Genomic DNA, 12,153 nt, shown 5'->3' on the forward strand with positions numbered 1-12,153 from the left:
GGAGTCAGCTGTCTTAACCGTGGCTTGTGTACTGAAAACACACGCGTCTGTCATGCGACTCTGTTCCCCTTTCGGGCTCTGTCTTTACATTTATTTTGAAAGATGAAGCTCGCGATTATGGTAAGGGGAGTTACATTTCCGATGAGTGCTTGCGGTGTTTGGCCAATCACAACGCACTGGGTCAGCTGGCCAATCAGAGCAGACTGTGCTTGTCGGAAGGAGGGACTTTGTAGAAAACGAAGCGTTTGACAGAGGCGGGGCATAGAGGACCTACAATAATGTACAGTATTTGAAAAATAATGTGTTTTTTGAACATTAAAGCATGTCAACATATTCTGTTACACCAAATACACAAAATAATGATCTTTAGAAAAGCATCATATGACCCCTTTAAGCAAATTCACTATAGTGCCACTTTTGCGAATGGTATTTCAGTGCGAATACCTATTTTTTTACTAATTAAATGAAAATATAAATACATTGAAATTGTATTTATATTAGGTTATAGACCTTAGTCAGGGTAGACCACATTGAATTTGACCTGTATGAAAATGAGGCTTTGAGGGATAGATATTTATTTATGAATTTAACAGGAAGAGTGCAACATTAATAAATATTACTGTAAATGTGCCACAGTTAATTAAAGTTTATTAGAAAAAATATAAAATGTTTTCTACTGAAAGTTTTTTGGAAAGATGTTTCATCAACTGAACAATTTGCCTGTTGTTAAATAGCATTACATCCATTGAACTCACTGTGTTTCTGTTCTTCACAGCCTAATTTTCACTCCTGTCAAAAATTAAATATGGCACTACCCTGACTAAGGTCTATTGTCATTCCCCTTAAAAGTATGCCAGGCCACTGGGCAATTACTGAACAGCAATGAAAACATGTCATCTACAGCTATTATAAACTTCCCTTTAACCAACTCCACAGAGCCTGGAGTCATACACACTTCTCATAACCACATTAAAGGTAATTTAAATTAAACAGTAACAAAAGGAAACATCTCTGATATTTTTTTTGGAGACTGTGTATTGCCTCAGTAAGATCCATTGTTCAGTCTTTCTCTTTTCACACAAATCCCTTCCTACATTCAGCAGTTTTTGAGTGACAACATAAATATCCTGCGTGTTTGAGCATGTGAGGAACATGTCTGAATGTCACACCTGTCTGAATGCCTGTGTCCCTTAGTTTAGGATGAATAATATCACACATAGGGGAGTGTGGGTGAGATGAGCCAATTTTTACTTATGTTACGTGAGCCACATGAGGTTAAACTGTACCATTGACTATGCTGAAATAAAACTGAACATTTTCACCTCATGCTATATCAAAGGAAGATAAATTAAATAAAAATGACTTCTTACAATCTATGCGTGAGCCTTGTAATGGACTGGTCATCCATGCAGGGAGTTCCCCCACCTGCAGCTCAAGACGCTGGGTTAGGATCCAGCTCCATGACCCTAATAAGTTTTTAACAAGTTTCACAATTTTTAAGGTTTTTTTTTTCAGAACAAAATGAAGTTCAATTTGAAGAATTAATGTCCTTACATAAACAAATCACTTTGAACAGCAAAAAAACTTTTTTGAGCTTAATAAATGTAGTTACCAATTATTCAGTGGGCCTCTCTCCATCACAGGGTGAGTAAAAATCATAACTCTTCAAATTTTTGTGGTCACATCACCAATTTTGTTTATGGTTGTCTATAAACAAAGATTGGCTCAACTTCCCCACAGGCTCAAATCACCTCGCTCTCCCCTACAAACATTCAGGACTGTTTTTCTGCTGTGAATTCATATGTCACTTATCTTGTGTCTCTAAGTTTCTGCGTCTGGCACATGATACACCTCCGGATAATGTGTACTCGCTGATGACGTCACATTGGGGCCTGTCGGTACCCAATATGGTGGTGTCTGTGGTGGGGGGAGAGGGGAAAGAGAAGGTGAAACCTTGGGTGCGAGAAGTGATCAGACAGGGTCTTGTCCGGGCCGCACAGAGCACAGGTAACCTCTCCTGCTCGTGTATATTTAGCTCAGTTATGAGTGCTTGAAACCTTTATACTCACTTATCTAATGAATCACATGTGGACTGTTAACCCTTCACCCTCCACCATTCGGCCTGGGTTAATATTGGGCACTAAAACTAAGATAAAGACTGTTATTTATTTATTTTTCCTCATTTTACATTTTCTTCAACTCAAATAAAAGTAAAAAAAAAAAAGAAACATAAAAAAGCAAGCAAAATTTAAATAGTGGTTGAAGTAATAACTGAAATAAAAAAATAAATAAATAAAAAAGCACTTATTGCATGGCAGAATAAATGTGATTAACATTATACTTCCCTTTCCTGAAATCCATCAGCATATCCACGCATGCCTTCACAAGCACACAAAAATACTCAGACTAATAAGCGTCCAGTTAATAGCAGATTTCAAGAGGTTTCTAATAACATTACGGAATTTATTGAAATAATATGGAGACCACAGATGACTTTTAAGGGATGAATTGCCAGATTTGTTCACTGAGGTGTTCCATAAGCCTGACTGATTAGTCATGAGATGTCATTAAAATTATGAAACTGTTAACAAAAATGCAACATGTACTGTAATGAAACTACAGTGGCCATATCAATTTATCATATATCACTGAGACATCCAGAGACCAAGTATGTTTTATAAATATTTAACTCAGAGAGTAGATCAGGTAGGACAGGTAGATTTCCTGAAATGTGTTCTGGAAAAGTGTTAATAACTGTTTTCATTCACCCAGTAATTAGTGACTAGTCTTAAAGTCAGTGATAGACAGGCCAAACTAGTATTACTCAACAGTGGCATTCCTCATGTGTGTTAGTTTGTAGTGTGTTGATAAGGTTTATTGTGTATATGGTAAAAATGTAAATGGCTTGAATCCAGAAGTGTTGAATTATGGTAAATACCTTTTCAATGTTTTTCAGTGATGGTGTTTGTGACTTTTATGTATTTCCGTGCAATTTAATTAAGCTGCTGAGTAATTTAGGTAATAGTAGTTTTTCTTTTTTTCCCCAGGGGCTTGGATCATGACATCAGGTCTGAGGGAGGGTGTTGGCCGTTGTGTAGGTGAGGCAGTAAGGGATCATTGTGCAACAGCTTCATCTCTTTCCCAGGCCAAAGTTATAGCTGTTGGTGTTGCACCGTGGGGCTTGATTTACCAACGTCAGCAACTCGTAAACCCACAGGTACAACCGTATGAGTCCATTCTGCTTCAGTATGAACAGTTTACACAAAAGCCACACTTAAAATGTATGAACTTCAAAAAATGATTCTTTTTAGGTTTTTATGTTTATATACAGTGGGGAAAAAAAGTATTTAGTCAGCCACCAATTGTGCAAGTTCTCCCACTTAAAAAGACGAGAGAGGCCTGTAATTTTCATCATAGGTATACCTCAACTATGAGAGACAAAATGAGCATCCAAGTCTACAAGTCTGTAGGTAATTTGAATAATAGAGACAGACCCTTAGTTTATATTTCTACAGATCTTTACAGTTCACAATTAAATTAATAATAATATTTTGAATTATTTATTGTCATTACTATTATTAATTGAAATTATTTTAATTCAATTTAATTTGTATCATATATCATTATTATTGTCATTTTTGTTATTATTGTTTTTTGCATATTGGTCATTGGATACAAGTAATCAGTACTGTGTTAGTCATAAAAAACATGCAGTAATCTTGTGATTAACTTCATCTTCGCCTAACTTTGGGACAAATTCATTTAATGTAATTGCAAAGTTATGTCTAGCATAATATGTTTGCAGAGGCCACTTGATTTGATAAATTGTGAAATATTAAATGAAATTGAAACATTTTAAGTGTAGTTCAGTGTCCAGATACTTTTTACAGAGTCCACAGTAGCATTTCAGTAAATGTCATAAAGACCTGAATAGTGTTTTGAACCACTGGAGGACTTTGCCTTGGCTGCTCTGTAAAACCTTACTGTTGGTTATTCTTTACAAGGGTAGTTTCCCAGCACGGTACTATGTGCACAACATGCCCCTTGAATCCAGCTGCCTGGACAACAACCACCAGGCCTTCCTCTTGGTGGATGATGGAAATGTAGGACACAGAGGTAGTGAAACAATGTTCAGAGCCAACCTGGAAGACTTCATCTCCCATCAGCGCACTGGCATCTGGGGTGAGAGAAAGAAGATGGTTCAACTGAAAAGCTCTAATAAAACATTTTTAAAGTCGTCTTGAGCACAAAGCACAACAGCAAATTCCCAAATCATTTTTCTAGCACCTTCATCAGGGACTGACGGGAAGCACAAGCACATCCCTGAGGAACTAAGCACTTCCTTTTATTAAATAAAATAAATAACAGAGAAGTAAACACCAAGTGAGAGGAAGGAAGAGGGAAGTTAAACATTGGTGGTATTTAGTGGAGTAAATGGCTTCAGAATGATTTCATTTAGTAGTAGTAAACACTCTTTATTGTCCCTACAAAGGGTAGTTGTTTTTGCAGCATTACATAAAATTTAATCCACAATCACAAAGACACAAATATGCAATAAAATAAATGTAATAATAAGGATAAATTTAGCATGTAATATGAGGCCTACACTAATCTCTAGTGGAGCAGAATGAGAATGTAGATCTGAAACAAATGGAAACTAAATACTAGTACCTTTATGTTCTTTGTTTATTTTGAGTAATGTTATATTTTTATTGTATTAACAAATCTGTCTTCCTCTTGCCCTTAACAGGTAGTGGAAGCATTGAGATTCCTGTTTTGTGTGTGCTGATCGCAGGAGATGCTGCAATGCTTGAGGTCATTACACATGATTATTTTAATTATTTGAATATTAATATTAAACCATGTTTTCTTTTAAAATAATACAATTTATTTTGTTTTATTAATATTATTTTTAATTAGATTTAATTTGATGTTCCAATTTAATGTCATCTGGGTAGTTCCAAAACCACGAACAAAACAATGCAATTTAAAAGATTACTTGATGTTGTTTTGTTCTGTTTGTGCATGGTTTTGTTCGTTTTACGCATATTTGAAATTAATAATCTCTTTCTCACTGCAGAGAGTGGATTTATCTCTGAAAAATACCACTCCATGGTTGGTGCTGGCAGGGTCGGGTCCAGCGGCAGACCTGATAGCAGCAATACTGCAGGATCTCAACATACCTCTGAGTCCACCAGTGAGTCCCACTTTGCCGACCGCTTCCGAGGAAAGCAGGAAAAGAGCCAGTGTTGAGCTCAGGGACCGAATGAGAGAGAAAATTAACAAACATTTCCCTTCTGAGACGGAACTGGAGAAGCTTGTGGAACAGGTGAGTGTATGGCAAGAGATTGGATAGAGAGTGCATGCAGGACAAAGGTATTTCCTTTACTTTTAGTTGCTTTTCTCTTTTTCACACAGGCACTTAGTATCTATCACAACAGAGATCTGATCACCGTGTTTCATGGAGACCAGGAAGGGCAAGATGACTTCGACAGAATCATCCTTAAAGCTCTTGTAAGAGGTGAGATTAAATCACCTGCTCTGAGAATTCAACACGTTTACAGTATATACTTATGGGTTTATGTGTGCATGTTCAGCTGCTAAACGGGATGCGAATGATGCTAGCGAGTACACTGAAGAGCTGAAGCTGGCAGTGGCCTGGGACAGAGTGGATATCGCCAAGAGTGAACTCTTTAACGGTGACATCCAGTGGAGGGTAGGATTAACAGCAGAATGAAACCAAAATCCAGCACAAAACTGTGTTTTACCATTACAGCTTCTATTGATTCAATCTTTCTCTTAGTATGAAGACCTGGAGGTATCAATGACTGATGCTCTGGTGAACGACAAGCCCCATTTTGTGCGTCTGTTTGTGGAAAGCGGCTTGAACATACTGGACTATCTGACGTACCATCGTTTAGAGAGTCTTTACAGCTCACTGTCAGACTGCAATCTGGTGTCCTCATTCCTCCAGAGGAGGCTGCAGGAGCGAGTGGGCTTAGCTGCCTCACAGACCCGCTTAAATTTACCAGATGAGAATTCTTCTTTCAAGAGCCACGCCACCACCCTCACCACCCCATCTGCTGCTCGAGACCTCACTCTATATGAGGTAAAAGAAGACAGACATTGAAACCAATGTTAGAAGTTTAAGGTTAAAAAAAGAGGAGAAATTATGATATAAAATCTGAAAAACAAACAAATATATGTACTACCATTCAAAAGCTTGGGGCCAGTAATTTTGTTTTAATGTTATTGAAAGAAGTCTCTTATGCTCACTATAGCAGCATTTATTTGATCAAAAATACAGTAAAAATAGTAATATTATGAAATATTATTTTATGATACAGTTTAGAAGAACTCTTTTATATTGTAATATATTTTATCATTTGCAATTTATTCCTGTGATGGCGAAAATTCAAAAGAACTTTATTTAAAAATTGTAACAATATCTTTACAGTCACTTTTGATCAATTTTATTTCTAGTTTGTTTTATTTATGTTTCTGTTCATATGCAGGGTTGAATCCAATATTTGATTGTAACGTCAGACTTTCGGATCCAGCTTTATGTAAAACATGTGCATTAAGGATTTTCTTTCTCCCAGGTTTCACGGGTGTTATCAGAAATCATGGAAGATGTCTGTCAGCCATTTTACTACGTTCCTCTTGGAGTAGAACAGGGATGGGCCTCAAGGAAAGCAATGAAGGTACCAGCCAGGTTTTTTCAGAGGTATCGGGATTGGTGAAATGATTTGACTTTCAGTACTTATGTTCATACATTATAGATAACAATGTTGTGATCATAGTTTCTGTCTCGTCCTTTCAGCATGTGAATATGTTGCTGCGAACTGAGAGTGTGTACCGGAAACAGCGCTGTATGTCTCCCTGGATAGCTCTGTTCATCTGGGCCATTCTTCAGAATCGCAGAGAAATGTCTATCTACTTCTGGGAAATGGCAAGTCATAGTTGAAACCCATATCATGTTCCTTGCAAATTCTTGCAAATGAGAAGATTAAAGTTGCATATGACAGTGATCCTGGACTCTATACTGACACCTAGTGGTGTGGATTTAGTATCACACTAAAGATTAAAGTAGTCAGTCATGCCACTGTGTAAACGTCATATTAATTTATTCAGCAAGTAAAAGTGTCCAGTAACCGGAGGGTTGCATGCTGAATACCATAGATTGTATTGTTTATTATGACTGGAGTCATTGATCATGATAATTCCTATGATCAATGTGTAACAATTGTAATAATTTTGCTTTGTTTTACTCTTTTCCCCCCTCTCTCGATGCTAGGCGGGGGAGTCGGTGCTAAGTGCTCTTGCCGGATGTAAGATATTAAGAGAGCTCTCCAAGTTGGAGACAGAGACTGAGACCAAGCTCTCAATGAAAGAACTTGCTCAAACCTTTGAGAATCTGGCTCATGGTGGGTGTGAATCAAGTTAAAAGATGGCAGATTGGACTGTTTTTCAGTAGGGCCCAAAATGCTTGTATTTTATATTTATTTCATAGGTTAAGTATAAGAATTAAAAAAAAAAAATTATAATATTTAAACAGAACACAGTTTTGCATTCCACTGCGCTGTTACACCATAGTTTTTATATGCAAATATGCGCTAGACAGACATGTTTGCCTGTTACGCTTGTATTTTTCATATGACACACCATTCTAAAAACTAAACACATTTTTTTCATATTCTGCATCTTCCCATTTTAATGGTCCCTAATAGTGCAGGATTTAAAATATATCAATATTTAGTTTTTTTTAAAGGTTCTCAGATCTCAAATTTTAAATGTGGTCTCAGATGACTGTTTAGTTATAAAGTTTAAGGTCAATGAGATTTTTTTTGTTTCGCAAAAAATTCATACTTTTATTAAGCAAGGATGCATTAAATTAAATTAAATTAAATGCAGCATTAAGTCTTAAGCATTAAGACATCTTACATTACTTACATTATGTATTTTCTCATCACTTTCATAATAGATGTGTTCAGTGAGTGTTACCAGAGCAATGAGAGCCGCTCTTTCAAGCTTCTCATCAGACAGTCACCTGTATGGGGTAGCGCCACCTGTCTGCAGATGGCCACAGCGGCTGACGCTCGCCTCTTCTTCAGCCATGATGGAGTGCAGGTTAGTAGTGGTCATGTTTACCTGTTGGAGTGTCAATATTTCTTAGTTACATTGGTGTCACGATTCTTGATCCTGTCCATGGCTAGAATTTACTGTCAGAGATATGGTGGGGGGACATGGACAGCAATACAGAAGTGTGGAAACTGGTCGTCTCATTTTTCCTGCCTCCCTTTATCTACACCAACCTCATCAGTTTCAAGTCAGTACCCAATATTTTCAACCAAGATTGTGGCATGAATGTTTAGTTTTCTTTCTGGTACCGTCTTGAAAGTTTTAATCTTCAATCTCTTAGGGAACAGGAGAAAGATGAAAAGCCAGAGGAATTTCATCAGGGTAAAGAATTTGACAGCGTCGATGGAGCCGAGTCATTGGCTGATGGCATAAACACGTAATTCATGGTTCCCTTTCAGTCGGTCACTCTGAGTCACGTCGGTGACCGACGAATTGGGATCTCGCTTAGAGAGAGGGACTTAGTGTAAACTAAACGAGCCAATGCACATTGGCATGTGATGATTGCATCCAGCTGCCGCTGATCACAGCGTGAGTATAAAAAGGCAGCCGGTGCAACGCATACCAGCTTTTCACTTCGGAGCCGAACGACAACATCGTTCTGCTTCTACCAAACTGCTTCGTGTGTGACGAGTCTAGCGCGCTCTCGGGAGCTTTTTGTGTTGGCGGACGGCGCTTCAGCAGTGGTCGTTCCTGTGTCGAGTGGGTTGCGCACTTCAGGCTGCACTCCCCCCTGTCGTGCTGCAAATGTCCGTTTCCCCTGTGCGTCTCAGCACGTAAAAGAGCCAATTTCTCTAAAAAAGTACAACAAGCGGGTGCGTCTTTGTAAAGACGACGGATCGTCTTTTTAAAGATGCCGTTTCACCCGTGCGTTTCTGGATGCGGTTGTTACCTGGCGCCGGGTGATGGTCACGATCGCTGCCTCACGTGTCTGGGCATTAAACACACTGAGGTGGCGTTCACGGATGGCCTCCGCCTTACACACTACGCCGTTACTGTAGATTCATCAGGCCAAGGCACTGAGGGACCTGCACGAGGGTGGTCATGATCCGGAAGTTCTGAAAGAGCTCCGAACCGCTACTGACCTCGTGCTACGAGCGACGAAGGTCACCGCGAGTTCTCTGGGTTGTGCGATGTCCACACTTGTGGTCCAGGAGTGCCATCTCTGGCTGTGTCTGGTTGATATGAGAGACGCAGACAAAGTTTGGTTCCTTAATGTCCCTATGTCCCAGACCGGCCCCTTCGGCGATGCGGTCGAGAGCTTGGCCCAGCAGCTCTCGGCTGCACAGAAGCAGAATGAGGCAGGTCATCATACCCTGCCCCGGCAGGCAGTTGCTGCCTCCACCCGTCTGCCGGCTGCAGCGCCCCTGCCTGCTCATCGCTGAGGGCAGCCCCCTGCGTCCGCCCCTGCTCCTGCGCTGCATCCGCAGCAGCCTCCAGCAAGCGGCACCGTGGAGCTGGGTCGTAGGCAGGCCGCCCCACCCGTCCAGGCCCCCATCAAACCTGGCGGTGAGCAAAAGAGCAAGAGGCCCCGGGACGGGTGACCCAGAAAGGGAGGAAGCTGCTCTTTGGGGGATGGTAAAGGCACCTCTTCCGCACCATTTCTGCGGTTCGCGTTTGAAGGACGAACATATCAGTACGAGTACAGTCCCTGTCGCCCCGTGTCTTCATGTAAGCTGCGGAGGCAGCCCTTGTTCCCCTGAGAGAACAGGGCGTTCGCATTCCCAACTACCTCAACGACTGGCTCATACTAGGCTCAATCTCAGCATCAGTTGTGTGCACACAGGGACTCAGCCGGTTGGGCCTTCAGGTCAACTGGGAAAAGAGCAAACTCTCCCCGACACAGAGGATCTCTTTTCTCGGTATGGAGTTGGATTCGGTCGAACAGACAGCACGCCTCACAGAGCTGAACTGCTTGAATTCGTTCAAGGGACTATTTCAGAGGCTCCTGGGGCATATGGCAGCTGCAGCGGCAGTTACGCCGCTGGGGCTGCTTCATATGAGACCGCTCCAGCACTGGCTTCATGGCCGAGGTGGGGGTGGCAGCGCGGCACTCACCGGGTCCAAGTTACACCAGCCTGTCGCCAAACCTTCACCCTGTGGTCAGACCTTACATTCCTCCAGGCAGGAGTGCCCCTAGAACAGGTCTCCAGGCATGCTGTGGTTTACACGGATGCCTCCACCACCGGCTGGGGGGCCACGTACAATGGGCACGCAGTGTCAGGGGTATGGACGGGCCCCCAACTGCACTGGCATATCAATTGCCTAGAGTTGTTAGCAGTGTGCCTTGCCTTGAACCGTCTCAAAGGGTGCTTACAAGGCAAGCACGTGCTGGTCCGAATGGACAACACAGCGACCGTTGCGTACATCAACCGACAAGGTGGTCTGCGCTCCCGTCGCATGTCGCAACTCACCCGCCACCTCCTCCTTTGGAGTCAGACAGGGCACCCTGTGGCACCCGCGTCCAGACCTCTGGAAACTTCATGTCTGGTTCCTGGACGGGATGGGGAGGTTCTTGGTGACCTACCCCAAGAGGTAGTCAGAGGTGGACAAAGTACTCAACTCCATTACTTGAGTGAAAGTACAGATACTGCTGGTAAAATATGACTCCATTACAAGTAAAAGTTGTAAAGACAGATTTTTACTCAAGTAAAAGTACAGAAGTACTTGCTTTTAAAAGTACTTAAGTACCAAAAGTAAATTTCCTTTCTTATGTCAATGCACTGTTTTATTGTTGTACGTAGTACTTGTAATACTTCTGAACCAACTTAGAATACATTACACCTACTGAATACAGTACAGTGAAATCCTGTAAATACAGAGTGATAAGGAAGGGAAAAAAATCAAACCTACTTTAAAACCCAGCAAAACAACTGTAGCTGTACAACTTTACAACAGCAACACTGCTTTAACAAAAAAGCAAAACAGCAAGATTTATTTGACATCAAAACAAACATTTTGTCAGCAAAATGCTGTCTAATCGCTCTCGCGGTACTTTGATGTCACACACAGAACAGTCTGTGCAGTGCTGCTTCAAGTCCAACACCTATAGTGTTTTATTAGGAGATGCACAACAGTTCTTCTGTGGTTTTATAGGCAATATTTTCACGTACACAATTGAGCAAAATCAGACAATATTGTGTGTAATGTATACCACAATATTAACTTCTTATTATTGAATTGTTGTAAATAAATACCACATTTGCAGCTGGTCAGTGTTCAAAAAATGCTGGGAAATCTCTTCATGTAGCCCCACAAGAGTGATTACTGATAAACTGTCTGAAAAAAAGAAAGTCATGCTTTAGAGAAGAAAAAAATCACCCACTGACTTTCAAAGCTGCTGCATAGTAACGACTTTCTACTTCGAGGACCTTGATAGAAATGTAGTGGAGTGAAAAGTACAATATTTGTCTTTCAAATGTCGTGAAGTTAAAGTCATAAGTTCCCAGAAAAAATAATACTCAAGTAAAGTACAGATACTCAAAAAGTGTACTTAAGTACAATACTCAAGTAAATGTACTTAGTTACTGTCCACCCCTGGAGGTAGTTGACACCATCACTTCGGAGAGAGCACCGGTTGCGAGCTCAGTCTACTAGAAGTGTTGCATCCTCCTGGGCGCTGGCTCGTGGCGCCTCGCTGACAGATATTTGTAGAGCTGCGGGCTGGGCGACCCCCAACACGTTCGCTAGATTCTATAGCCTTTATGTGGAGCCAGTAACAGTAGTTTTGTGTCGGCTTGCTAAAACTGCTCCAGAGTGTCCGTACTGTAGGCCCTGTCAAGCTCCTCTGTCCCCTCGGCAGCCAGACATGGCGGAACATCTGGTGCCAGGCCCTCACTCGCTGAATCCGTGAGAACCGGTAGAGGGCTCCCATATGTGTAAAGTCCACGGTATAGCCTCAGAGCCCGTGTTTCCCCCGGCGGACTTCTGCCATTTCCATGAGGGCTACAATCACCTCTAATCTTCCACATGCACCTAAACGGATGTCATATGTGTAAGTGCTTCTGAAACCTC

The 12,153-nt window shown here is 41.2% G+C and overlaps 1 protein-coding gene across 2 annotated transcripts in view; it reads left to right on the forward strand.

Moving 5' to 3' along the window:
* Positions 1-12,153, forward strand: part of trpm4a (transient receptor potential cation channel, subfamily M, member 4a) — a 26,522-nt gene that overhangs the window by 5,464 nt on the left and 8,905 nt on the right. Inside the window, exons 4-17 of one of the 2 annotated variants that reach the window (XM_016236485.1) lie at positions 1,827-2,007; positions 3,048-3,217; positions 4,005-4,182; positions 4,751-4,815; positions 5,081-5,329; positions 5,419-5,521; positions 5,598-5,716; positions 5,804-6,109; positions 6,603-6,704; positions 6,824-6,952; positions 7,298-7,427; positions 7,985-8,130; positions 8,217-8,329; positions 8,423-8,518. In XM_016236485.1, coding sequence (XP_016091971.1) covers positions 1,827-2,007; positions 3,048-3,217; positions 4,005-4,182; positions 4,751-4,815; positions 5,081-5,329; positions 5,419-5,521; positions 5,598-5,716; positions 5,804-6,109; positions 6,603-6,704; positions 6,824-6,952; positions 7,298-7,427; positions 7,985-8,130; positions 8,217-8,329; positions 8,423-8,518 — 2,087 coding nt within the window. Of the gene's footprint in view, positions 1-1,826; positions 2,008-3,047; positions 3,218-4,004; positions 4,183-4,750; positions 4,816-5,080; positions 5,330-5,418; positions 5,522-5,597; positions 5,717-5,803; positions 6,110-6,602; positions 6,705-6,823; positions 6,953-7,297; positions 7,428-7,984; positions 8,131-8,216; positions 8,330-8,422; positions 8,519-12,153 lie in introns of those variants that run through there. The other variant, XM_016236486.1, reaches the window with a different exon arrangement.

Source organism: Sinocyclocheilus grahami, unplaced genomic scaffold, assembly GCF_001515645.1.
Source record: "Sinocyclocheilus grahami isolate Dianchi unplaced genomic scaffold, SAMN03320097.WGS_v1.1 scaffold491.1, whole genome shotgun sequence".
NCBI lineage: Eukaryota > Metazoa > Chordata > Actinopteri > Cypriniformes > Cyprinidae > Sinocyclocheilus > Sinocyclocheilus grahami.